The sequence below is a fragment of the Poecilia latipinna genome, unplaced genomic scaffold (genome assembly GCF_001443285.1).
Source record: "Poecilia latipinna isolate Pla-1442-1.1 unplaced genomic scaffold, P_latipinna-1.0 Scaffold152, whole genome shotgun sequence".
NCBI lineage: Eukaryota > Metazoa > Chordata > Actinopteri > Cyprinodontiformes > Poeciliidae > Poecilia > Poecilia latipinna.
The window spans coordinates 291,890-319,243 of record NW_015112768.1 but is presented as its reverse complement, the minus strand read 5'-3'; the positions used below and the strand labels follow the sequence as shown (position 1 = coordinate 319,243).

Sequence of the window (27,354 nt, the reverse complement as noted above, 5' to 3'; positions counted from 1 at the left end):
TCCAAGCTGCGATTTCTCTCAGCGGGAATGGCGAAGATCACGCACTTATAATATTATGAATTCCTATCGATCCGGGCGTGCTTTTCCCACGTGTTATCTTTTATTTTTGCCTCTTCCTTTCCTGTGACAGGCACTTGTGTTGAACACTGTCTAATTTAGTAAAAGGGCTGGAAACAATATGCCTGTATTGCTTTTTTTTTATTTTATTTTATTTTATTTTTTTAAAAAAAGCTATAATTACAAACTTGGGTGGATAATTTGCAATGAGTGTAAAGAATTCATTTTATTTGCTTTTAAAGATGATTTGGAAGTGAAATTATGCCTGAAGCTAAATATTTAAATGATTTTTTTCTTTTTCTGATGTTTTTTGTGTGCGGTAGTGAAGAAATAAAAGTGAGCCGCAGCGCCATTTCTAACTAGTTTGTGTCCAAATTTAGCTTGATGAAGGAACGCCTGCCGAACCTGAAGGCTCCTTTGTGGATTACCAGACTAACATGGTGAAACATTCAAAGGCTATTGCAGTGACTGCCCAGGAGATGGTAAGCCTTCTCGACAAGTACAACTCCAACATGACAAAGTTGAGAAGATAAACAAACTTCTTATTAAATGTCCTGTAAACAGTTGTGACATGTAGTAATTTGGCTGATGCTTTATGAAAGGTCACCAGTTTTAAAACGCTGATCACTAGGCTGACATGAGCCCATGTGTTTTATCTCTACGCTGAAGTTCATTGTGTGTGTTTAACCATTAGATGACCAAATCAGTGACCAGTCCGGATGAGCTGGGGGCTCTGGCCTCTCAAGTGACAGTGGACTACAGCCAGTTGGCCGTCCAGGGGCGGCTGGCTGCTCACACTGCTGAGCCAGAAGAGGTGAGGAGGAAACTGAGACGCTCATAAAAGCAACTCCACTTTCACAAGCCACGGAGATATTTAGTCATCGCGGGAACAAAGAAGCCAGTTAATTAACGAGGATCTTTCCATGCAATTAAAATCTCGTCTTTGTAAATCAGCGCTGAAGTTCTCCGATCGACTTCTCCGTCGTTGCAGATCGGCTTCCAGATCAAGAGCCGAGTGCAGGAGCTCGGTCACGGCTGCATCTTCCTGGTCCAGAAGGCCGGAGCTTTGCAGATCAGCCCGTCCGACAGCTTCACCAAGCGGGAGCTCATCGACTGCGCCCGTGCTGTCACAGAGAAGGTATCGGATTTATAAAATCTAGCTGCGTGGCATTTCTAAAAAAATAAAAAAAAACATTCATTAAAAAATTTCATCAAAAAAAAAAAAAAATTAATTGAAAGCAATTAGTTCCCCTTAATAAAGAATCAGCAAACAAAACTCACTCAACTATTTGTTCTTTAAACAAAAAAAAAAAAAAAAGAAACACTTTTACCTGCAGGTAATTGTCCATCCTCACCTGTATGTTTATGGATTTTAATCTCTCTATGTCTCCAGGTGTCCTTGGTGCTGTCGGCCCTCCAGGCTGGTAATAAAGGCACCCAAGCCTGCATCACCGCTGCCAGCGCCGTGTCGGGCATAATCGCAGATCTGGACACTACCATCATGTTTGCATCTGCAGGCACGCTCAATGCAGAGAACGACGAGTCCTTCGCAGACCACAGGTCGGAGCATGAAATGCTCGAATGGAAACATAATTACAGCTTCTTGGTTTTGGCAGTTTTTCATCCCAGGCTGACAGAATGAAGTGTAACCTGCTAAATGCAAAGGAAGACTTTGGTGTTTAAGGATACAAATTACCCAGAGGGTACTAAAGATGGCGGAGGCGTCACACTGCATTAAATTCAGTGCAGAGACGGACACATCTGCTGATTCAAGCTGAGACCTCTGACATTACATGACACGGTGACACGAATCCTTTCAGGCAGTGCTCAGGCAGTTTTTGCCTCATGCTAGAATGGAAAAGCATAAGTGGTAGTGCTGCACCAATTTGGCTTCAGGGTGTACAGAAGTCTTAAAAACTTGACTTTCCTGCAGATTTGTGGCTGTCCTCCCTAACAGTTTTGGAAAAAGTTCTGCTTGGAAATCAAAACATCTGCACATCATTCCCATGATTGTTTCTGCAAGTGTTAGGCTTTGAGTTCAAGCTTTTATTTACTCAAAATAATATCTGAAAATTTTCTGCCAAAGCTCAACTGAATGACTACTTGTCATATTTTGTGGGATAAGTAGTTTTTTTTGTTTGTTTTTTTTTTTACTTTCACTCTCCTTTCTGGCATCAGGGAAAACATTCTGAAGACTGCCAAAGCCCTGGTTGAGGACACCAAGATGCTCGTGTCCGGAGCCGCTTCCGGTCAGGACAGGTTGGCCCAGGCCGCCCAGTCTTCTGCCAAAACCATCACCCAGCTCACCGATGTCGTCAAACTGGGAGCGGCCAGCATTGGCTCTGATGACCCTGAGACACAGGTGACCACGAGATTGTGAAACGATGTCACGTCACTTCTTTGTGCTTCCCGGACGTCACGGTAACAAGTCCCTGTCTGCGTTTTTCACCAGGTGGTTCTGATCAATGCAGTCAAAGACGTGGCCAAGGCGCTAGCGGAGCTCATTAGTGCCACCAAGTGTGCGGCCGGGAAGGCAGCAGATGATCCGTCTATGTACCAGCTGAAGAGTGCCGCTAAGGTGGGGGGATCGTTCTGGAAAAAAGTGTTTGACGGATCAATTACGTCATACATTGGTGTAATACGATACGAACGGTGAACCTTATGAGCAACAAAAGAAATAAACCCTTCTAAAATGCTTTTTTTTTGTTGCTGTTGTTTTTGTTATTTATAGCGTATCATCGGAGGCCATGATAAGTAGGAGGAACTTGCTTCCTCCTTCCTCCTACTTTACCCAGTAGGAGGCAGGAGGAAATCTGAAATGCATGTGAAACCCTGTTCATCAGAAATGATGAACAGTTGAATTGTCTTTTCTGACACACATGCAGTGTTAAAGCTGCAGCTCATAATTCACTGATTACACTGTTCGACTCCTCATTATCACTCTGAGCTGTGAAGATGTCAGTTCAGTCAGCAACAGCTCAGGGTGTCAAAGTCTTACAGATGGTGAAAAAACATCCAGATTTAGGTTTAAGGTTGGAAAACAGAAACTGTTTTAAAGATTTTTGGTTTATTTTTCTTCTGTCGTTCCTTCTGTGACTTTTACCGGAATTTAAAGGAAATGTTTTCATTCCCAACCAACCAAAACATTACTTGTATGTGACTTTCGTATCTTTACACTGCATACAAAACATGTTTTACTGATATGACAAAAAGCTTGAACATATATTGACATGAGGTTAACCATTAAGTTACAATATGGTTTAATTTTATGACAAGAGTAATCTGAATTGTGACCATCTATATTACAGCGCCCCCTGGAGTCAGGATGTGTGAGGGTTACTGAATTTGGTGGCTTTTAATCATTATTCAGAACACACAATATGCAGAGGATAAACGAACTTATGATTGTAACTTTCCATTTTACTTTTATGTACGGTACATTTTATCACCTTTATAACTTTCTAACCAAACTGTGAATAAACGGGCCTTTATTTACTGGTTTAACAATGATTCTCCTCATGAGGGTAGAGCATCTTAACTGGATGTTAAACCAGTAATGCTGTGTTCCAGGTGATGGTGACCAATGTAACGTCCCTGTTGAAGACTGTCAAGGCTGTGGAGGACGAGGCGACTCGGGGCACCAGGGCACTTGAGGCTACAATTGAGTGCATCAAACAGGAAATGGCTGTAAGAAAGGCCTGGGGGAAAAAAAAACTGATTAGCTGGAAAAACTCATCAGTTTTTCTTTTTTTTTTTTTTTTTCCCCACCAAGACTCAGTGATTTAGTCTCTTAGTTATGTAACTTTACTGTCTTTTTTTCTCCATCCTATCAGCTGTTTCAGTCTAGGGATGCTCCCAGTAAGACCACCACCCCAGAGGAGTTCATACGCATGACTAAGGGAATCACCATAGCTACCGCTAAAGCTGTGGCTGCAGGAAACTCTGCACGCCAAGAGGACATCATCCATACGGCCAACCTGAGCCGCAAAGCTATCTCTGACATGCTGACGACATGCAAGGTGCCGAGCCGCTTCAATATATGCTGGCTGCCCTGTGCTGGAGAGATTAAATTGTAAAAGTTAAAATGTTTATTGATTGATTTTTCCTTTCCAGCAAGCGGCTTACCATCCCGAGGTCAACGAAGAGGTCAAGAAAAGAGCCCTGATGTTCGGAGCAGAGTGCACAACCGGATACATTGATCTACTGGAACAAGTACTGCTGGTAGGTCCAAAACCACATCAGGAAGGGTTTGCATGTTGAATAATTTTTCTTCTTTTTGTTAGCTAGCTCCCACTCTCCCTGTGCAAGTGTGTTTAAGTGATCAGCATGTGTGTTCAGGCGATGCAGAGGCCCTCAGCAGAGCAGAAGCAGCACCTGGCAGCTTGCTCCAAACGAGTGGCGGGCGCCGTCACGGAGCTCATCCAGACTGCCGAGGCCATGAAAGGTAACGGACCCCACCCAGACCGGCACCTAAAGACGGAGCCGTGCAGAAGTATTCCAGCCTCCTGTATCTTTTCCGCATTTTGTCACATTACAACCACAGATTTTAATGTGTGTTATCGGGGTTTTATGTGATATTCCAACACAAGGTAGATCATATGTGTGTGAGACTGAAGAAAAAGAATTAAAGATTCTCAACATTATTATTATTATTATTATTATTATTATTATTATTTTACAAAAAAGAGTCTCAAGTGTTTGCATTTGTATGCAGCCAACCAATGTGAAACATTTTACTTCAGAAAACGCCTCGAACTCACTCAGATTAGATGGAAAGTTTCTGAATTGTTGTCTCAAATCCCCAAATGGATTTTGGTCTAGACTTTTATTTTTTGTCATTCACACATGAATAAGCTTCGATTTAAGTACTTGTGTTGGAGTTCCAGTGGTATTTAGATGGTGTTTAATGTTGCAGTCAGTCTATTGCAGCCTCTGACATGTCTTCTTCAAGACATTAAGTCATTATATGTATTTAGCTCCATCCATCTTTCCACTAACGCTGATGAGCTTCACTCTGCTGAAGAAATTAGATGTTGTGTTCAGGATCATGTGCAGTGTTAGATTTCTGTCACACTGTGTCTTTTTATTTTGACTCTTTTTACCCATTAGGTGACTTTTGATAATGACTTGCGCTGGATTTTATTTAGGAGTATCAAGAGTGAAGGGGCCCAAATACAAATGTGCACCACATCTTCCTGAAGACCATTTTTCAGTTTTGTTCCATTCTGCCAGGATGCCCTACATTGTGTTGGTACATCACCTGAAACCAAATATCACTTGAAGTTTTTGGTTACAAAATGCGTAAGAGCTCCAGAGATTTGCATACTTTTGCATGGCCCTGTAAAAAAAACAAGACATTTTTAGACATTTCAATAATGTTCCTGTCCCTTCTTATTTTGCCACAGATGGAGGTAAGTTAGCATTGATTTGTGTACTGTGATTCTTCAGCACTACCAAGGGTTTCTTTAATCAGCCACCATCAGGCTTCTCGAGCATCTTTGTCTTTATTTATCGCACCTTATTCCCATTTAATCTACATTACTTCATTTTCAGCCTGTTTGTGCGCTCCATCAGCTGTGCATGGAGATGTGCGGAGATTTGCTTTTTTTTCCCCTGTGCTCACGGCTCTTCTGTTGTTTTCTGTTGTGATCGTCGTGTTGAGGCATGCTCTGATGCAGCACAGGTTTCTAAGGCAATGTTTGATTTCTGCCTTCGAGTTTAAAACCTAACGGTGTGTGTGTGTGTGTGTGTGTGTGTGTATTCCGCACTTCAGGTTCGGAGTGGGTGGACCCCGAGGACCCAACAGTGATAGCAGAGACTGAGCTGCTCGGGGCCGCAGCGTCCATCGAGGCGGCAGCAAAGAAGCTGGAGCAGCTGAAACCCAGAGCGAAGCCAAAGGTGGGGGTCTTAGTGATGGATAACTGAGGGATGAAAAGGGGGAAATATTTTTAACATTTCTTAAATTGCACAAAAAAGTAGACATTAACTTTGTTGGCTGATGTAATAAAAAAAAAAAAATATTGTTGGGCCTATATTAGTAAATGTACAGCTGAACGAGATATGGATATGGAAGTATGTAATTCACAATTTTTTCTCCGGAAGGTAGATCTAATTTACATTTTTTGACTTGATGTCAATGAATACAATTTCCTTAATCTGTTGTTTACGTTTGTTACCAATGGTAAAGTGTCACTAAGATGAAAATAATAATTCACCGGCGATTCTAAATATTAGTCAAACTACTCTTTTAGTATTTATTTGGCAATGAAAGTTAATAATTTTATAAAAACCCACTGTAACTGCGCAGCTGCTTCAAATGCTTCAAAGGATTTTATGATGTCTGTAGTTTAATGCAGTAAAGAAATGTATAAAGGTTAGAATATGCTCTGGTCAAAGCATTTAGGAACTATAAATAGGATGTTTCATTGTCAAAACAGCTTATGCAGGCCAGAAACAACTTTTTAAAATAAAACTGTTATTGAGATGTAAATAATGCAGTAAATTTTGCGTCAGTTCTTTATCTGGTGTCTGTTTTAGCAATGAAACCTAAACAGAAAGACGTTAGTACTGTTATATTTTTAATAACAATATATCGTCATATTGTCATTCCAAAATTGACTAATATTACTGCACATTAAGTGTTTTTGAATACATAAATTTTAAAAAAAAAAGTAGCGTAGTTTCTTTAGTTATTTAGGTGTCTTTCTAAAACAGAACACCTTTGTGAAGATTTCTGTCCACCTTCATCTTCACTCTTTCACATTTTTATGTGAAACGCACAAACCCAGCCTCTGAGGTGTCGTCTCTGTTTACATCCCACGCTCCCATAGCAACACAGCTCCCTCCTCCCCCTCCTGTTCCTTTTCCCTAATCCATTCCCCATCAACTCATATGTCCTGGTTTTAGCTTAGTCCGTCTGAGTCTGCTGCCATCTAAACCCCCATCCTCTCCTCCCTTGCCCGCCCCCCACCACCGGAGGCCTTCTCTGCAGGGCTCTGTCTGATATGTTTGATATATTAGGTTGTTATTCAGTCCCAACTATATATCAAACATATTCCTACAGTGTCCCGCTCTGTCTACAGACTTGTGGTATGAATGTGTGTCTGTGTGTGAGAACGTCTGAAACACTGAATGTTTGTTCCTCTTCAGTTGATCCAGATTAATTTTTAGTTTCTTTTTAGGAGTTATGAACTAGTGTTTCTGGTGTTTTACTGACCGCCCCTCCTTCCGCCCTCAGCAAGCAGACGAGACGCTGAACTTTGAGGAGCAAATCCTGGAGGCTGCCAAGTCCATTGCCGCAGCCACCAGTGCGTTGGTCAAATCTGCCTCGGCCGCTCAGAGGGAGCTGGTGGCCCAGGGCAAAGTGGGCTCCATCCCTGCCAATGCTGTGGATGATGGACAGTGGTCCCAGGGGCTCATCTCTGCCGTAAGTCCTCGCCCGCTGAAGAGACGTGAAATCCAGCCGATAACAATCGGCGCAAACATTTTGTGAAATTTCCTCTGCTTTTTATCTCACAGGCGCGTATGGTGGCGGCAGCGACAAGCAACCTGTGCGAAGCCGCCAACGCCTCGGTGCAAGGCCACGCCAGCGAGGAGAAGCTCATCTCTTCGGCCAAACAGGTGGCGGCCTCCACCGCCCAGCTGCTGGTGGCCTGCAAGGTGAAGGCGGACCAGGACTCCGAGGCCATGAGAAGACTGCAGGTATGCAGTTAGCATCCTGAAAATCTCATTTTATGCTTATTGGTGCCATAAAAATAAAAGTGAGATTATGGTGTTATAAAGCTGTTTTGATAATCTCACAAACTTTTTTTCTTACAATTTACACTACTTTTCTCTATTGTTGTGGCCTGGTTAATAACAGGAAAGAAAAATTTGAATAATTAACAGTTTTCATTGAGAACATGTGGTAAGCTTTAATTTGCAATGTCCAGACGCTCCATTTGTTTCCTGGTTGTTAGAAAAACTTCTTAGTTCAAAGCTGTTTGAAGTAAATGGAAGAATAGTCTCTTCCATTTTCAGCAGCTCGCACTCGCTGCTGAAAAGTCCATTTCTCAAATGGGATATTTTCTCTCTTTTTTTGACTTGCAATGCCATTAATGTATTAACATAAAACTGTTTGCATGAACAATTTTCCATTTAACCTTTTTGCCACTGTTCTGTTTTTCTCCTTCTCCTCCACAGATTGCCGGGAATGCAGTAAAAAAGGCATCGGACAATTTGGTCCGGGCGGCTCAGAAAGCAGCTTTTGACAAAGCGGATGAGGACAACGTGGTTGTCAAGACAAAGTTTGTGGGTGGAATAGCTCAGGTAATGATTTACATTTATTTATTTACACTATTTCAGTGGAGTTTGTGTTATTGTAATTAAACAATCGTGGGGATTTTTGTTCACCGTCATTCAAATGTAAAGAAGAAAAAAAACCTTAAAAGATTTGTTTTGTTGATGTTCTCACCTTTGTAGCCATACAAGCTTATTTGTGCATGTGTAACCTTTTGTACTGAATGTTTCTGCCACCTGTGCTAACTTGCGTATTAAAAAAAACAAAACAAAAACAATTCCTGTACCGCCTGCACAGATCATTGCAGCCCAGGAAGAGATGCTGAGGAAGGAGCGGGAGCTGGAGGATGCCAGGAAGAAGCTGGCTCAGATCAGGCAGCAGCAGTACAAGTTTCTGCCGACTGAGCTACGAGAAGACGCCAACTGATGCCGTATGCTGTGTGATGAGCACGTCTGCGTTTGGTGTGGCAAACCTGGACAGGTGTTATGAACCCACAGTGACTTCTGTTACCGGTTCATGAAAGACCGGTACAACTTCATTCGCATGAAAAGATCTTAAATAGCTACGAGTGGGTTTAAAATACTACTGTGTGGAGTCAACTACTTCCTGCAAACAACATAAAGATTGTGGTGACCTGACAGAACTTAGTCCTCTCTTATACTGTCTATGATAACTACTTAACCAGAATGTGACATCCCTCGGACGAACAGCACAGCTCACATTTCACTCTATAAGCTTTTTTCCCCCCCTCATTTCCGCTTGCAGCTCCATTGCACAAGCTTTCAAATGAAGAACTGATTGTACTGCTGCTTGTATCGCTTAGCCATATAAACACAACATGAAACTGAATGCAAAAAAAAAAAAAAACTCCCCAAAACATTTCAGCTTGGTACTCTGACTGTGTGAATGTTGGCCTTTATGCTCCAGTTGCACCTTAACGTCTGTGTGAATCACGTGAAGCGCTGTGGCACGTCTCTGCTTTAATTCAGTGGTCAGTAACCATAAAGTGAAGTAAGATGATCCAGTCGTATAAATATTTTTTCCTTCATTCTTCTTCCTGATATTTCTCATCTCTTTAGGCAAAACATATGAAGATCCAACACTTTTCACTGATTTCTCAAAGACACTATGAATATGTTTCGTTATGTGTGACCACTGCGTTGCAATGTGAATGTTTTTTTTTTTTTTTTTTCTTCTACACAGGAAAACATGTTACCACAGAGATTATTTATTACGGTAGGGTAATTTTAGCTGGGAGGGGTCTATTTTCAGGGTCAGATATGGTCTGAGTTCATAGCAACCAACAGCAGAGAATTGTGTGGCTTCCAAGCAGGGTGTCGGATATTTTCCCAAACCATAAAACATGTTTGTTTGTTTTTTAATTGCTTGTCCTTCTGGCGATGAAAGTATGAACAATGCAATAACATAACAGGTGCTTTAGGGGGCAGCATTGGTTACGTTCATGCTGTGCAGAAAGTGAAACGTGTGTTTGTTTTTTAAGTAAATATTTCAATGATCTTTGTAACCTGGCGGTTGCACAAAGAAGAGTGAGAATACATTTATGAAAAAAGTATCTTGTTAGCACATTGATTTATTTTGGAGAGAACAGTAGCCGTCTCTTCTAGAGTTACTTAACGGCAGTTTCTAAAGCAATATCTTCACTGCCTGGTATTTCTTTCGGTCACATTCAGCGACAAAAATCGTTGCGATCAGATAAATCTCTCAAATGTTTGACTGCTGAGAGAAAGTAAAAGTGAAGCAAGTGCAAAGATAATCACAAAGTTTTGTCTTGTTCTTTTTTTGTTGCTGCGCCGCAACTTTGATCAACAAGCAGAACAAGCTTTTGTTTACAGCGTTTGATTGTGATGTCATCAAACCTTTCCCTCGTCTTATTCTTGAGGCCATCCTTCAGTTAGATATTACACTGCACTGTAAGTTTAGGTCCTAGGTGAGTGAATCACGCCTCCACATAACAACACTGTATCCTGCAGCATGTAAGCAATGTGTTTTTCTAAGTTGACTTTTGTTTCAGTTGATTTCTGGCATTGTGACCTTTGTGTGTGTGTGTGTGTGTGTGTGGACATTTTGAAAGAGATGGGGAGCATCCACCGCTTATCAGTACAGTCTGTAGTGTTATTATTATTAGTGCCTTAGTCGTTTACTCATACAGCGTCTGTTGCTGGAGCAATAGCTTCACGTAGAAGACAAGATTTTGCTCGGAAACGTCGGTTCCTGTCTGTGGTATTTTAACATGCTGTTCCTTTAAGTGCTGAAACAACTGCGCCTCCTTTATCTCTCCTCTCTGCCACATGTAAAGCCTTTTCTGGGGGGAATGACATGGACTGTCTGAAATGTGCTTGAAGTTTAAAATGTATTATATTACATATATGAATACATTTTTGTACTGAATTTTATGGGCATGTAACCACAGTGCTTCTGAACAAAAACACCTACCAGAGACGGAAGTGTGTCAACCCAACTGCTTTGTGTGATGAAGTCCCCGACATTTTACGGATGAGTTTGTTTTTTTTGTTTTTTTTCTTGTGCTTTTAAGATACTTCAAAAGATAAATGTGATGGGAATATTTCAATATATCTGTCACCATTTTATTGCTGTGTGGAGTAATAAAAGTGTTCCCACTACCGTAAAAGAAACTGAATTAAAAGGTTGCTACACTAAAAAAAAAAAAAGAATGATAAATTAGGATACTGAGAATATTTATCTGGCCTCAATAAAACTTATTTTTTTGTATTCACTGAAAATAAAGCATTTCAATGTAATTGATATGTTGCATGTATTTTTTGAGTCACTGGCATTTCTGTGGAAATGTTCTGCATATGGAAGAGCGATGTTCAATCATCTGAAAAGGATGAACACATGTCCATTGTTATAATTATTTAATTTCTCTTGGGCTAATTAAAGTACTTTTCAGGTTAACTAAATGTGTTACTCATATGAAATTCTAATAATTGCATTGAAGTTTGTAGTTGTAATGTGATCAAAGTGGAAAAGTTCAAGAAATTAAATTTTTTGAAATGCGCTTAGTGAAATTCATAAAAATCAAGGTTTTGATTTATCAAACATATTTGATAACTTAAAACTGCTGTTTTCAGTGTGGATCACTGAAAAAGCAGCAGTTTTATAAATGAAGTAGGTAAAAAAGCTTGTAGTTCTCAAGACTTGGGTTTTGAGCAACATTTCTGACAATTTGCCTGGTATTTAACAAATTCTCAAATACTTTATTGTAAATAATTCCATGACATAAGATTCAGTCAGATTAAAACTTTAACTGTAGAAATCATTAAGACTTTTGAACCTTGACAAAATTTAAGGGACAACTTTATATCGGTAAAAAGTTCATGTGACAGAGTTGGTTTCTTTTTTTTTTTTTAAACTAAAATTTTTAAAATACTGTGCACACATTTTGTCCACATTTCAGGTTTAATTTATTTAAGCTATGTGTATTTCATCTTTCTTACTAATTTACAACCCATTTCTTCAAAGAGATTTGTATCCTGGAAAACTGACGGAAAGTAATGCATTAAAATATTTCCTTTAGCTGATCATTTTGCAATTTATTCTTTAAAATAAACTGTCTCAGACACTGCATGATTTGGCATTCCCTTCTGTTCTTGTTCATTTGAGTTGATCAGGAACAAAGCCTTAATAAAACAGATCCAGAATCTCTGAACTCTCCTGGCAATCACCAAGTCTGTGTCCTGTACAAATGACATTTTATTTTATTTGCAGTCAGAGTAAAAATAGATTTTCTGATTTAAATCACAAATCTGCTTTTATGGTTGAGATTCCAGGACCATAAAGACTCAGCTGGAATTTTCTCTCGTCATTCTTCTATCCAACTTTTGCTTGTGAAATACATTTAGTACTGCTAGTATGAACAGTTTTTTTTTTTTTTTTTACAAATACATTTGGAATAACTTTCTCTCTACATCAGCAGCACTGACTTGACTCAGGCCGAGTCAAGGTCTTCTGAGGAAAAGCAAGAGAGGTCAGTTCTGCCAGGAAAACAAGGTTCCCTTTTTATTCACAAGACAAGATAGCATTTCTGAGTCAGCACAAATCTAAAGGGTATATTGACTCCAGACTGTGTGCTGAGACTCGTGCTAAATCTGTCCGGCACTAAAATCCAAGGAGGCGACGTCAATTTCAGTGGCACAGCTGCTTCCTGGGACAGAGTTCAAATCTGCCTTCCATCCTCTGATATTTACTCAAATCAGCTTTTTGTTGCAATTCTGTAAATGCTTGCTGAAATGACTTCAGTCCAGTTTTCTTGTGAATTTGACTTGGCTGAGATGAAGGAAGAAGAACTTGGCTAAATTAACGACGGCATTGAATTTAATGTTGACTGGCAGCAGATAGAAGACATCTCATCTAGTATTTTCCTCTTCTAAATCTAATTCTAATAAAAGTCAGAAGGCCGATACTGTTACTGATGACGACAGCAGATTACATGGCGATGCTGCTACTTTTGTGTCATTAAAACACCTGTTGTTACATGGAGGAATTGTTTTCTTTTTTCCATTTTGTTACAGTTCTGAAATATTTCTAATTTTTCAGGGTGTCTCACCTACCAACCTGATGGAAGATTACTGACTTGTGGCATACAGAAAGTACTATGCACTTAATTTATGCGTGCTAATAATTTAGCGAGATCTCACCTACATGTTGTAAAGAAAAGTGTTAAGGTGGAAATTTGGAAAATGAGACAGGACCTCAACTTTAATCTGCCATAAAATTTTAAATGCTTCTTAAAAATTAAAAATAAAATATCCTCCAACATTATACTGTCCATATGTCAGATTAAATTATACACAGGTGGATTTATATAGACTTACTATGTAGGTGACGTCTGGATGTCAGAATAAATGTGTTTGAACACAAATGTATATCACACTTTTTAGATTTCAATTGCAAATTAGAAAACAGCCCTTTGTTGGCCTATTGCATAAAATCCCAATAGAATATGTTGAAAGTTGTGTTTTTAATGTGATGAATTATGAAAAGTCAAATTGAATTTACTTTTGTAATACATTGTCCTGCATTGGCTCAGATGGTTCAGCAGACAACCTAAAAGATAATAATAAAAAAGAACCTTAAAGAATGGAATAATATGTTTGGAAACGCCACAAAAACAGAAAGCAATCTTGAAATGCATGATCTCAAACAATTAATGCGTGACACTTGTGTCAAATTTCAAAAGCTTCAACATCTCACTTCTGACTCAAAGGATTAATGTATTATTATAATTGGAAATTCAAAGAATACTGAGGGTAGTTCAGGGTAATCCATGCACCGTGCATATTTGTTTTTATCTCTAATGTTCTTTTAATCATTTCAATTCACATTTTGTTCAGTAAGCTGTCTTAGAAGAAGTCCAACTTCTAAAAGTTTGCTAGATCCATGACCATATATTTTGAATCAATAGCTCCTTAGTGTTATCTCTTAATCTTTAAATTCAATACTAATGGAAGTGTTTTGTTCTGAATAAAACGCCCGGTCTAATCAGACGAAGTCATCATTTGCTGGACAGGTACAACGTGATGATCTTTGTCTCTTCGTTTATTCAGAGTCTACGGGTGACACGGATTGAGGCTCTCTGATCTTTGACTATGACTGGCATGTGTGGCTGGCTGCTAAGGGCTCCATAAAACACATGGCAGGATGACAACATGGTGACAGCTGACTGGCTCAAAAAAGCTTCACAGGAACGATGTTGCACACGCCAGACCACCAAGAAATAAAATAGAGGGGTAGGGTAGAAGTAACCTTAAAAAGATCAGCAACTTGAGTCTTTTATTTCATCTGTTCCTCGTGCTCGAATTTAAGGTCACAAACTGACACGGAGGAATTCGCCTACAGGATTTTCTTACATAGCACATCAATTATCTTTCCATCAATTAAGGCCAGTCATTCAGGTCTGGGAGAAGCTAAACAGCCCAAACAATTACTCTACCACTACCATGTTTGACTGCAGGCACATGTTTTCCTGAAATGCTGTGTTAGTTTGACCGTGAGTGTACCAGGACACCCATCCAACTAAAACCTCATCTTTTTACAGTTGACTTTAATTGATTATATAGTCATATTTTTAGTTTTTTGTTTTTTTGTTCACTGCATTTTGTGATCTAAATCTCGAAAAGTGTTACATAACTAAAGTTTTACTTACTTTCTTTGTGACCTTTGCAGACTGATAAAAGTCAGCTACTGTTTCTCATCTGCTCTCTAATTTTTTAGTTTATGTTTCAGACAGGCCAAGCATGCATAATTTATTGATTCTGCAGCTCTGACAGAAATCCTACCTGGATGTGGGGGTGAAATTGTAGCCTCCAAAAAATATGTAATTTGTCACATTTAATTTCTGATTTATTAAGAGGGCAGTAACTTTTTGTAATAGAGCCTGGTTGGTTCTGGTCAACTATCTGCCCTTCATAAATGAAAGCATTATTTGAATCTTTTTTTTTTCTTTACTTTTATATTCATTTGATAATCTTAAATATTTAAACCTGATGAAAGAAAGAAAAAAACAGAAGAAATCTCTTACGGAACAAATACTTTTTTTTTTTTTTTTTTTTACAGAACTCTATGAGGCCTGGATGGTGTCCAACAGGTGGCACACACTTCATCAGATCCTAAAATATACACTCAACAAAACACATGCAGATCATAGCAGCCAATGGAAGAGTAGCATCATGGGAAAGCCTGAGAGTTCATTTTTATATACACAACTTAAAATAATACCGTTTAGTAAAGAAATATTTCTTCTTCTCTTATTTTGCTGTAAATATGTGCAAAAGTCGAGCTACTGTAACTGACAGTGGCTCTTTAATGGCCAACCATCCACTGTTCTTAACAGCAGGCTGTGTGTGACAGCTGCGACTGAGAAACAGAACTGTTACAGTGGGGGTTGTTTAAATGCCACAGCTTCTCTATTGTCCCCCACAAACAGCATCGCTTTCCCTCAAGCCCATTTGTGACAGAACTCTGAGGAATCCTCAATCCACCACAGAAGCCGGACAAGCTTAACGGTTTGGTCGTGCGGTTGATCCTGTCCGATTGCTGCCCCGGTGTTGAGCCGTGTTGTAAGGGAGCCGCTGAAATGATCAGCGGAGGACGAGCAAGCCGCGCTGGCTAATGTGACACGCCTCAGAGTGAGAGGGGATTTCACAGGGGCTTATCCAATTGCCTCTGTGTGCTGTGTGTGAATAGTTGTCATGCTTGAAATGCTACTGTAATTCATCGGAACAGACCTCTGCATGAACAAGGAAGCACATTTGAAATCAAGTTTCACTGTTTGATGAAATTAAATAAAAGTTTGTGATCAGTTTGTTTTCTTATCTCAGTGTTTTTACTTCATCTTTCTAAGTGATAACTGAGTGAAGATTATCTCCCAAGTAACCCCCCTTGGAGCACTACTACTTCTTGACATGCCACTTCCTCTTGGAGGGTGATAGAAATAGGAGAGGACGTCTTGCTGCGAGGTGTGGGAGTGGGAAGGTTCCTCTCTGACGCCTGCACCCCATGTATAGTCATACAAGTGGTCAAATGTCCTGGGAGAGCGAATCGGTGTGGAGATTTGAGAATTAACAAAGGGCCCGTGTTGGCAAACAACTGCAGCCCTTTCCAAAAAAGCATTGGGTGTCCAGTATCCGACTTATTTGACCCTCAACAGGCTCTGCGACTTCGCACTCCAGCTAGGTGTTCGATGTGGCTCAGACGCTCCCATCTTTTCTGTTCAGGCTCACAGATTTGCAGCCAACGCAAAACACTAAGCAGCCATGGATGCCATCAAGAAGAAGATGCAGATGCTCAAGCTTGACAAGGAGAATGCCTTGGACAGAGCTGAGCAGGCCGAGTCAGACAAGAAAGCATCTGAGGACAGAAGCAAACAGGTGGGTGTCTGGTTTGAAACCTGTTCTTGTGTTTTTGCACACAAGATGCCTTGCACAGCTTGTACTATTGTGCCTGTGCAGCCGTGTGTTTTCATGTATCGGCTCAAGACATAAGAAGCTTTCATGTTGTAATTATTTTCTATGTTATATGATGACTTTATGCATTGAATATGTAGAGAACAGTTACAGTTGTATTTTATATGCAAGACCTGAGGCTGTCATATAAAGTTAGATGACAAGGTAAAGTGTCTTTTGAGGACAACAAGAACAATTTATTTGAATTTTGTGATTGCTTAAAGCAAACGTTTCTGGTTTCTCTGTGCACCAGCTTGAGGATGACCTGGTAGCACTGCAGAAGAAGCTGAAGGCCACTGAGGATGAGTTGGACAAATACTCCGAGGCCCTGAAGGATGCTCAGGAGAAACTGGAGCTCGCTGAGAAGAAAGCCACAGATGTGAGTTTGAACTGAGGGGAGAAACACTTTCAGTAAAATAACGCTGCTCCCCATACAGATTGACTCTAATGCTGAAGTAATATATTACAAAATGCACCTATGGGTTGCATAGGAGGAATTTAAGGGTGCAGGTAAATTTAGCCCTTGTGCTGGATATGGTAATGTCACAGTTCACAGGCTAACTGTTGTGCCATTTGGATGGATGTTATTGCCAGTGTCCAGTTTCAGTCGGGCGTTTTTACAGGCACATTTTGGACTGAAAAAAATCCTTGAAATATTTGTGGCCTTTCTGGGATCGGTTGTCACACCCAGGGTCAGATGGATCAAAACTGTTGATTTGGTTTAATGTTTAGCCAATTAGCCTATGCCATTATTGAGTTAAAAAGCTCATAAAACAACACTTTGCTCAAAGATAAACCTTATAACAATCAGCTTAGAATAAACTTAGGTTTATAGGTAGTTCTAAATTTATAGACTGACCAATGAAGTTAACGATAACAATTAAATATTTAACAGATGTTCCATGAAGTTTCTGTTTTCTTCTAAATAAATAAATAACTTGATGTAGAAAAAAATCCATTTAATAAAAAAAAGAACATAAAGTTTTCTGGTATCCTGGTATTCTGGTGTCTTAGAACATTAAATACTTTCTTTTGTACATTTGGCAAATCAGGGAAAAAAATCTCCTGAAATAAATATCTCTTTTATTGGTCACTAGTGTGGACAACTATTACAATTTTTTTTTTTTTTTTTTTTTTGTATGTGTGATATACTTGCATATCAGCCACTTCATCAGTGGATTACTCTATACTCTACACTGTAATCCACTCCATACTGTAGAGTAATCCTTAGTAATCTACAGAAGCCTATAGAGTCTACAAACTTGCAACCTACTGTGATTAGATTCATTCATTTTGTTCTTGGAAGTACTGCAACAATGTGCATGAAAAAAATTGTTGTTAGGCTGAAACATATTGTTTTCAAGAGAAAACAATGTGTTTTGCAGATTTGTCCAGTTGCGTAATTTACAGTGTCTGTTTACATTATAAAGTAAAAGTGTAATGAATTGCAGGCAGGGAAGTGAAACCAATCTCTATGAAATCTCAGCAGGACAGTAAACGCAGTCCCTAAAAAAATTGCAGAAAAAGGAAGAATTAGGAAACACGGTGACAGTGACACTGACCGAGATCAGGATGGAGAAATAGTTGAAGAAGCTGAGGAGCGGGGATTTGCAATGTGGCAGAACCCAGAGACAAAAGAAAACCTCACTTTAGTGTTTTAGTTAGTTTGTGCATCTCCAAGTTTATGGACAACTCTCATTTCCTTATTGTGTTGCGCTACAAACAATATTTTTGTTGTTCTGTTGTTAAAATACAGAGTTCAACAGGGAGGGTTTCAAGAGTCAAGAGCAAAGTGCTCGGTTAAATGGAACCACAGCATACAGAGAGCCCAGGCTCAGATTAGGATTATTGCTGAATTACCATCAACAATATTATAACATATTAAAATATGTGTTTAACAGAAATATTTTTATTATATGCCCATCTTTCACTCAGTGTACAAAAACACCCCAAAAAGTCTATTTTGCTTAGTTTCATCTGCATTCCAGAAATTAAATTTACACAGACGATTTGACAAATGCATTGCAAACTTACACATTAAGAACTATAGGGAAAATAGCTTTATGGCTTGAAAGGTATGTTAAATACAATTGTAATTTAAAGCTAATTAGATCCCCTTTCCTGCTTGTTTCTGGGCTGGTAATTGAGGTAATTTTTACAATCACTACTGGAATTTGCAGTATGCCAACACAAAAAAGAAGACAGTAAACACAACAAATACATTACAATAAAAAATGTAAAATATGTGTCAGTGTTTATTTATTATTACAATTTTTATGCTTAGGCATAATTGACAGGAAAAATGCACAAAGGAAAAATGCTCCGAAAGATTTCGTAAACATTGCTGTCCTTATTTAGAAGTCAAATTAATTCAATTAACAGTGCAGGAGTAAACTGTGATGTCTGCGGCTATGATCTTGATGGGACTGGCTCAATTTAAGATTCGGGGATGCAAGTCAAATTGCAACACGATTATTTGCATCTATATCTCCACAAATCCACAACAAACGATATAAAACCACAACTAAAGACTACACAAGAACAATCCATGAGATTTATTTTTTTTATTCGGTGGACACATTTTAAGGTTTGCGGGTAAAATGAGTTACTTCCGGGGCTGGTGGCACGTCCCAATCCTCATCAGTGGTTGATTAAAGGCGGTGGGGGCAGGGATCAAACGCGAAGCATCCCCAACAGCGGGCGAGGCAGCCAGCGCACAGCCGGGAGAAAACTAGCTTAACCGAGGCAAAATTAAACGACAAAGCGGAAAAAAAAATGGCCGGTGGAAGCTCCCTGGAAGCCGTGAAGAAGAAAATCAAGTCGCTGCAGGAGCAGGCCGATTCGGCGGAGGAACGGGCATCGTTATTGCAGCGGGAACTGAACCAGGAGAGGACTGCGAGGGAAGCAGTAAGCTGCTAATGATTTAAGGCAATTAGGGCTCTTGGCTGCGGGAGGCATTAGGTGCAAAGCTGGTCAAAAAGCGTGGCCGCTAGGCCCCAACACCCCGCGGTTCCTGTTCGAACAGAGCTGAGTGGGTATCAAGCGAATGAGTTTGAGCTCAGCGTCGGAGGTGAGGACAGGATGGTGTCTGGAAGGGACACCACCCTGAGCGCTCCGGAATAAGAGGCTGACGTGAGAGCAGGTCCTCAGAGAGAGATAAAACCCTCACTAACGGTGCCACCAGCTAGTTTAAGTATGGGGAGGTGCCTTTATCCTCAACTAAGCCTCGTTTTATTTATTGCTCAAAATAATACAGTAGGAATTGCGCAGTTTACGAAATTGTACAGCATTTTCTTCATGCATATTGCGAAAACGCCAACTTAAAGTGAGAGAAATGCCGTTTTACTCCCTATCATGCATCTTAACATCCCTCCCCCACTTGCTCCTAGAGAAGCCCGTCTTGTTTTCCAGCATAGACCTGATTTATCAGCGCTTGACCAATAAACTTGATCTGATTTTGGTTGTGTTGCTCTCTCCAAGGCCGAGGGAGATGTAGCTTCCCTGAACAGACGCATCCAGCTGGTTGAAGAGGAGCTGGACCGAGCTCAGGAGCGCCTGGCCACTGCCCTCACCAAGCTGGAGGAGGCTGAGAAAGCTGCCGATGAGAGCGAGAGGTGGGTGGTCAACGTCTTTTTACTCATCAAATACAAAGGTCATCATTTAAAAAAAAAAGAAAAAAAAAGGTCTGAGTCAAAAACTAAAAAAAAAAAGGACTTGGTTGAGCAAGTACTCAAAATTAGGGGGTTTCTATTTTTTTTGGTCAGCCAACAAGACTGTACAATGATGCAGGTTTTTGTTTCACTAGAAAAAACGGATGAAGGCTAGAAATAAACTTTGATGCGTTGTGACTTTTGTGATTTCTTTTTGTTGAGTTCAAAACCATTACATCTACATATTGTGTTTTAAGCTTTCAAATAAAAGTTTAGAATCAAATCGGAACACAGACAACTGGAAACGTGCATCAGTCAAGAAAAAGCTTTATTGGTGCATCTTTAGAAATGAATCACTGCATATTCATGTTAAAACTATTTTAACTATGCTAATTAGGGTTATGTTTTGTGAATTTCTTGTCTTATTGTTGGATTCTCTGGATCACTTTCTTTTGTTTTCAGAATGATATGTCCAGGAATTGAAACCTGTTAGAAAACCGTATGAACGCGTGTCACTGCTTGTAGAAAACTACATCATCGGTTCCAACAAGACATTAGTCTCACTTGTGTTGTGCAGGATTTAATCTGCTTTACTATTGAGATGCATCATGCTGTGATGTTCAGTTCACAAGAAAACATTGCTTGCACTTGCCTACAATCTTTTTTTTGTGTGTGTGTTTTTTGCTTTTCTCCATTCAGAGGCATGAAAGTCATTGAGAACCGAGCAATGAAGGACGAGGAGAAGATGGAGCTGCAGGAGGTCCAGCTGAAAGAGGCCAAACACATCGCTGAGGAGGCTGACCGCAAATATGAGGAGGTGAGCTTCTCAGCTCCTTACTGCACTTCTTAAGTGTTTTCCACCCTCTTTTATCAGACACAGCAGCCTCCACGCTGCCTTCGCGTTCACAGTAGAAGCATAAAAGTATTTTGGATCCGTTTGGTGAAAGAACGCCGTGCTGTGAGTGCAGGTGGCCCGTAAGCTAGTGATCATTGAGAGCGACCTGGAACGTACAGAGGAGCGTGCCGAGCTGTCCGAGAGGTAGCATCCCCCTTTCTCCATTTGTTATTTGTGACAACCTTAAATAGGATTTACAATGTACTTTGTTCTTTGCCGACACTCTACAGTAAATGCTCTGAGCTGGAGGAGGAGCTGAAGACCGTGCAGAACAACCTGAAGTCTCTGGAGGCCCAGGCGGAGAAGGTAGGCCGATCGATTAGGTTTGATGACATCTTGATGTAAACTCGTAGGGGAGATGATGAGTGCAGCAGGTTTTCTGATTTCAGTCATTGTTTGTAACCACAGTACTCGCAGAAGGAGGACAAATACGAGGAGGAGATCAAGGTTCTCACAGACAAGCTGAAGGAGGTGAGTGAGCTACAGCTGTGCTGAATTCATCTCTGCATGTGTTGCGTTTCAGAAAATATTTCCGTTTCATCCATCCTATCTTGTCTTCGATTAGGCATTTTGCGAAAAGGTCTGCCGTACTGGCTGCTTTTTAACATCTGCTTAGTTAGCACTTTTAATTTCAACCCATTAAGGCTTCAGTTGTTAATGTAGACCTCTTGCTGGCGGTTTGCTGACGTTGCTGTGTTGCTCCGCTCAGGCTGAGACTCGTGCTGAGTTCGCTGAGAGATCAGTTGCCAAGCTCGAGAAAACCATCGACGACCTGGAGGGTATGATTACTTTATTACTTTCACTTTTCATTTGCCTAATGCTTGATTTCAAATTTAAAGGGAATTTCTATTTATTCATGCAGTCAGGTAAACAACATAAGCTGTAACTGCTGAGACTTTAAATCAAAGTAAAATTAATATTTGTCTCTGAAAGATGCTAATGCACGTCAATGCTCGACAAAGGCGCTGTAAGGTTTAGTGTAGTCTGAATGCAGAAACGTTCACAGGGCAACTTTAGACCCAGACTAATTTGTTGGCACCTCTTGGTAAAGATGGTGTTTTATTGGTCCTCTAAAAGATGCCTTGAGTGTTTATGGAATAGTTATTCTTTACCATCTTAAGGCATTTTATCATCTCACAGTCTCTAACCTGAGTTAAGTGCCAAGCAGTTGGGCAAAGGACGGGGCTAACGCTAGGAACTGGGTTCATCCTAAACTTGAAATTTGGCTACAAACCATCCAAATGGATATGGTTTGTTGCTAAAAAGTTTGAACTTGTATGCATGGTATAAGATCTGTGACACTGTGGACCTGTTGAGTGTTGCAGAAGCTTTGAGAATCTTGTTAGAAACATGTTTCTAACAGAAACATAGAAACATGTTAGAAACATGTTTCTAGCAACATGTTTCTTGTTAGAGATGTGTTTCTAACAAGATTCTCAAAGCTTCTGCAACACTCAACAGGTCCACAGTGTCACAGATCTTATACCAGGCATATAAGTTCAAACTTTTTACATGACCTTTATGTACCAGGTAGATTTTTATGAAAATAATCAATTGCTCTCTACCAGAAAACTCGAAATGGGTTATTGAATATCATAATCCAAGATGTATGGACAAATCGCATGCAGTTAACATTTTTTGTGGTGACTGATCTCGGTTCCCAGACCTAAATCTTGCAGCTCAACCTGTGGGCTGAGCTGAAGAAGAGAAAACGCAAAACTCTGGACAATTTAGAGTTTCTGCAAATAGGAATGCAACGGTCCATTTTTGTACTTTTAAATATTATGGTAAGACTAATTGATATCCCCCATTCACAAAAAAATGAGAGGAGGTGTAGTGCAAAGTATTTATAGAAGGAGTGCCAACAATTGTCATGAAGGTCTTAGTTATGCAATTATTTTGGCATTTGTTTTCCTATAGTCTAAATGGGCCTAAAATAAGGAAAATGTTCATTTATCTTAAGGGTTTTTACACATTTCCAGTAGCACCAGGAAATGTTCCATGCCTGTCTGCATGGTGAGTTATTAATCATAAGAATAAAAGGTATAAGCATGAAATTGTTCATGTTGGCAGTATTTGTCACTGCGCTGTGGTTTGCCACTGTTCAGTCCTCGGCATTCATCACAGGGTCACGGAACGTGAAGCAGGTTTTTCCGACTCCTCAGGAATTTGACCCGACATCAACAGCTGTTCCTTTCCTCATTTCTGCACCTCCTTCCTTTCTTTTAGCCGTTTCTATTTTCCTTTTTACTTCTATGCTCTGACACTTATATTTTCTGTTTTTACACCATCCACTGCCACTTAATAATTACAACTTGGTAGATGAGCTGTATGCCCAGAAACTGAAGTACAAGGCCATCAGCGAGGAGCTGGACCACGCCCTCAACGACATGACATCCATGTAATTTACAACATGCTTGATTTGTGCTTTAGATCCCACTAGGGCTAACTGTTGTCTTAGTAGCTCCCCCTTGTGGCATGTTGATTGCAGTGAACTAGATTTGGCTCTAGATTTAACCTTTTGACTAACACCATAGGTTAGATTATGCAAATAGTTTTTTGGAGAGCCTAAGGAGTTGTTTTCTTTCTTACCCTCTCCTGCATTGTAACATTTAATTTCCCAACTTTCAAATTCTCCCTGCATCTAAGTTTTAGTTTTGCTTATTTTCTTTTTCCCCTCCAACATCTGTTCTTTTGTGTTTTCACAGCTAAACCTTTTTCACTCTTCACTGTGGAAGCTTGTCGATCATCATTTCACTCCTGCGCAGCTCAGCCCGACTTTCTGTATCTTTTTTTTTTTTGTCTATTTCTTTATTGCCCTGCCAGGACTGCACACCGGGCTTTTGCTGCCAGCACCCCTTGTTCCATGTCTTATGCAGATTTTTGAGCCATATTGCTTTCTGTAAAATAAACACTCTTTCATCTATGTCTATGATCCATCTTTTCCTTTCTGTTTTCATTTGGCTTTTTTTGTGTCTTCACTGTTTAATTTATTTCAATAGCTTTTAAATGAACTCTGTAGCTCCTTCCCTATTTGCTGTTTGTTTCTCTGTTTATGAGGACGGTAATGGATCATGGAACTCCTTGTCACTGGTTTGACTATTGAAGTAAATGGAGCCTTTTTAACACCATCAGCCATTTCCAGTTTGTGTTCAGAAGTTGCTGAATTCTAAGAAAATGAGTGGTTCAGTTAAAAAAAGAGAGCTTTAACATCATATTAAGCCAGTTGGTGTTAAAAAATAGTTCAAGCAGTTAAACGTTGTGTATATGTGCCGTTTATTGCTTGATGAATGTGGAAGTTTTAACCCACCAAGGAATCAAGAGATCATGAGGTTATCATTATCCAAACTTTTTATATACGTTTCACTAATCTCAAAACGTCAAATCATTTGTGTTGTTTGTGTTGACGACTCAAAGGTGATCTTTCAGTGTCGACACCTTTGAATGCTTTAGACTATGCACACGGGGCATTCATCACTCTTCTCTCCACTAGGCATCTATAGTTGTAACCATAAAGTTCAAGTCTGTTTTTCTTTGTTTCAGGACTTTTATTTTGGTGTTTGCTGAGTGGAAAAACATATTCAGAGTCAAATTTAAGCTAATTTTTTGCATGTTAGTTTAGTTGAATATCAATGAAAAAAATTCAAACTTTACCTAATTTATTTAAAGTGTCGACTCCTAAGGGTATATATCGAGACAAATACCAGAGTATGTAAGCTTGTCAGAGATTATTGGTTGGGTAGGGCTTTACCTGAACACAGTTAAGATGTCTTCTGCTCAGTCTGTCAAGCGTGTGTGAGATTTGGTGTGCTGCTGCAGATCATTCAACATTTTTAACCAAACAACCTGGTCATGCAGTTGAACTTGGCAATTCTTTGCAAGCAAGACCAACTCTTAAGTTTGACTGGTGGTTTGGGTTGGTGAGTGAAGTATCAAGGGGCCTAGAAAAAAAAAAAAACTAATGTATTGTAAAGTCTTAAGACTGTTTGTTAAAAAGTAAATCCAATTAGAGGTATACATCTTTTAATCAGTTGTGGGAAAAAAATGATTAAGCAATTCATAAAGTCTGTAGTTTGCCAGGACAAAACTAGCAGTTTTTTTACCCAACTTTCTCCACTAACTTTGCCTTTATGTACTAACTTGTCTTCTGTCTCTTTCCCTTCTTCCCTTACTGCTTTCTGACGGTCAAGATCATCTATACAAGCAGCTTGATAAAAACCGTCTTCTGACCAATGAGCTGAGAGTAGCCTTAAATGAGGCCTAACCTGCAAAGGGTTTGCTTTATGCTGGCACTTTTTTTATGATGCAACATAATCCAAGAGCATTGTGGATTTGTTAGATTAAGCAGGTAGAGATTCACATCTACACCACAGAAATATAATCAAATTGTACATATTGCTGTATACTCGGATGCTAAAGTAGGGACATCAGAAAGTAATCATGGTGTTTTTTTTTTGTCTCTGAATTAGTGAGTTAAGTTTATTTTACTGCAGGTTTGACTTGCTCAGCCTTATAGCTGCTGGAGTGAGTTACTTCTACATGTAGCGTTTCACAAGCCCCAAAACAACTCTCACTTGTTTTGGGGCTTGTGGTTCTAAACAAGAGAATCGGTAAGATTTGCAATTCACCTCCAGACTGAGGTCTTAAATATAAATAAAACACCAAGTAGGGTTTCTACACAGTACTAGATTAACCTATTTAAATGTGTAAAAACCCTCATTTAAATTTGTGACAAATGACAATAACTTGGTTAAGTTAATTCATATCTAATATTGGAGATAAAAATTTTCTCACTTTTGATCTCTAACAAACTACAAAAAGTCAGCTGAGACCAGATTCTTTGGGTAATGGAAGATGCACATCTAAGCTGAGTTCTTTCAAAGTTAAAATAACTCCCAGTGTGTAGTAAAAAGGATGAACACGTTCAAAAAATATAGCAGAATGTAGTTTAAGACCCACTGTGGAAAACTGGACTGACTTTCTGAGTATTAAAATTAAGATTATTAAATTTAAGACCACACAGAAACCTTGGTTGAATATATTTTAACCTTTTTTTTTTTAACACAATTTGTCATGCAGTAAAAATTAAGTTTATATTTCTGCTTGATTTTTAGACTGAGAGGCTGAAGTGGTATTTCAGCTGTAATGGATTTGTTTCAAAACCTAATTTCAAAGAAACAGATTTAAAGTTATAATTATTTTTAAAAAGTTGAGCACTGTAATTAGTCCCACTAAATGCATTGGAGCCTAGACTTCATCTCTGTCAATAGCTTGAGATAAACCTTGTCAAATGTTTCATTAATTTGGGTTTCTGGTACTAGTTCACAGCATGAAGCTTTTCACATTTACTTGGTGTGAACACTTAATATGGGGACTGAGGGAGGAGAGGTGAAATAGATTTTGTTTTTGGCTCATCAGCATGAATGATTTTTTTTTTTTTTTTTTTCCACCAAAACCTTTTCTCTGCACTGTTTATCTAATGGTCCTAAACTGATATAATGCTGTATTGACAGACAAACTCAGACGCGCTAAAGAAGAGGGCCTGAGCATTAAGCAGATGATGGATCAGACCCTACTGGAGATGGTTAATATTTGACCCAGCTCTGTTCCTTTCCACTACCTGACTTCACATGTTCTAAATGACCGACTCCCACATGCTGCTGCTACGGTGGACACGTGGGTCTGTGTTTAGCTGTACCTCTGGCATTGTTGACTACAAGCTCTGTATAAAGTAGCAGAAAAGGCATTGAGCTCCAGCTCAGCTGCACTGTTCATATTGCACGCTCTGTTCAAAGACCTGTTTAAGTTCACTGTACATGTCCAATGGTTTACATATGTGTTGGGATTTTGCACTTTTGATAAAAAAAAATACTGCACATTGTCTTTATGAATGAAGCCATAATTTAAGCCAAGCCTGTATAAAAGGGACTTTTATTATCTGTACTTTTGTAAGATCATGTATGTGTTGTTTTTTTTTTGTTATAAACTTGCATTCAATGTCTGATCTTTTTCCTTCTGAAGTCCAAGTACTTCAGCTACGTGAAGCAAACACTTGTTCTCTGCACCATTTCTAACATTTTCTCCCTTGGAAGCTAATTTGCTTGTTTTCCCAGACATTTTTATCTTGGAAATGTATGAATAAAAGATTAAACCAGATCTTGTTTTAATTTTTATGTTCCTTGACTAAAAAAAGTGACAAAACTAGAAAATGTATGTGATGTTACAGCCACAAGCTTCATTGATCTTTTTGTGGGGGGAACTTTGTGATGTTCCCCCCCCCCCATTCTCTCCCTTTACTTTAATTGTAAAGGGAGAGATGAATTGTTTTTTAATTTAAAATTTTTAACAAGGCTTTAGTTGTTTAAAAACTTTAGCAGTTCTTATGCAGTCTGAGATGTTTTCTTTGACAATTTATTTGCAGTTTGAATAAATGGGGAGAATTTTTATTTTTTTTTATTGCGGTTTGCTGTTATACCCAGGCTTTTCCTT

General features: G+C 39.4%; 2 protein-coding genes across 12 annotated transcripts in view; both read left to right on the top strand.

Annotated features, from left to right (window-relative positions):
• tln2a (talin 2a) overlaps nucleotides 1-11,119 on the top strand; it is a 91,267-nt gene extending 80,148 nt beyond the window's left edge. For 2 of the 3 annotated variants that reach the window (XM_015029396.1, XM_015029395.1), the window contains 16 exons: nucleotides 438-539; nucleotides 752-871; nucleotides 1,049-1,195; nucleotides 1,451-1,617; nucleotides 2,236-2,419; nucleotides 2,510-2,635; nucleotides 3,628-3,744; nucleotides 3,891-4,076; nucleotides 4,171-4,278; nucleotides 4,396-4,501; nucleotides 5,463-5,468; nucleotides 5,831-5,955; nucleotides 7,295-7,483; nucleotides 7,576-7,758; nucleotides 8,239-8,364; nucleotides 8,633-11,119. In XM_015029396.1, the coding sequence (XP_014884882.1) occupies nucleotides 438-539; nucleotides 752-871; nucleotides 1,049-1,195; nucleotides 1,451-1,617; nucleotides 2,236-2,419; nucleotides 2,510-2,635; nucleotides 3,628-3,744; nucleotides 3,891-4,076; nucleotides 4,171-4,278; nucleotides 4,396-4,501; nucleotides 5,463-5,468; nucleotides 5,831-5,955; nucleotides 7,295-7,483; nucleotides 7,576-7,758; nucleotides 8,239-8,364; nucleotides 8,633-8,761 (2,121 nt within the window). In that variant the 3' untranslated portion in view covers nucleotides 8,762-11,119. The remainder of the gene's footprint in view (nucleotides 1-437; nucleotides 540-751; nucleotides 872-1,048; nucleotides 1,196-1,450; nucleotides 1,618-2,235; nucleotides 2,420-2,509; nucleotides 2,636-3,627; nucleotides 3,745-3,890; nucleotides 4,077-4,170; nucleotides 4,279-4,395; nucleotides 4,502-5,462; nucleotides 5,469-5,830; nucleotides 5,956-7,294; nucleotides 7,484-7,575; nucleotides 7,759-8,238; nucleotides 8,365-8,632) is intronic. The other variant, XM_015029397.1, reaches the window with a different exon arrangement.
• A 4,892-nt stretch (nucleotides 11,120-16,011) lies between these two features.
• LOC106945596 (tropomyosin alpha-1 chain) lies at nucleotides 16,012-27,021 on the top strand. Of its 9 annotated transcripts, XM_015029385.1 has the most exons (10): nucleotides 16,015-16,245; nucleotides 16,574-16,699; nucleotides 19,801-19,934; nucleotides 20,670-20,787; nucleotides 20,939-21,009; nucleotides 21,096-21,171; nucleotides 21,274-21,336; nucleotides 21,575-21,644; nucleotides 23,188-23,266; nucleotides 23,574-23,668. In XM_015029385.1, exons 1-10 carry the CDS (start codon nucleotides 16,132-16,134, stop codon nucleotides 23,575-23,577), a joined length of 855 nt encoding a protein of 284 aa, XP_014884871.1. In that variant the 5' UTR covers nucleotides 16,015-16,131; the 3' UTR covers nucleotides 23,578-23,668. The 9 variants fall into 9 exon arrangements, with proteins under 9 accessions (XP_014884870.1, XP_014884874.1, XP_014884873.1 ...); XM_015029384.1 differs by lacking the exon at nucleotides 23,188-23,266 and having other exon boundaries at nucleotides 16,012-16,245; nucleotides 23,574-23,800; XM_015029388.1 differs by lacking the exons at nucleotides 23,188-23,266; nucleotides 23,574-23,668 and adding an exon at nucleotides 25,056-26,325 and having other exon boundaries at nucleotides 16,013-16,245.
• The last annotated feature ends 333 nt before the right edge of the window (nucleotides 27,022-27,354 follow it).

Excerpts from the sequence above, each read along its gene's own strand:
- LOC106945596 (XM_015029384.1), top strand. The coding sequence starts at position 16,132 with ATGGATGCCATCAAGAAGAAGATGCAGATGCTCAAGCTTGACAAGGAG. Across the intron at positions 16,700-19,800 it reads CTGAGAAGAAAGCCACAGAT|GCCGAGGGAGATGTAGCTTC; the intron begins GTGAGTTTGAAC and ends GCTCTCTCCAAG. Across the intron at positions 21,337-21,574 it reads TCACAGACAAGCTGAAGGAG|GCTGAGACTCGTGCTGAGTT; the intron begins GTGAGTGAGCTA and ends TGCTCCGCTCAG.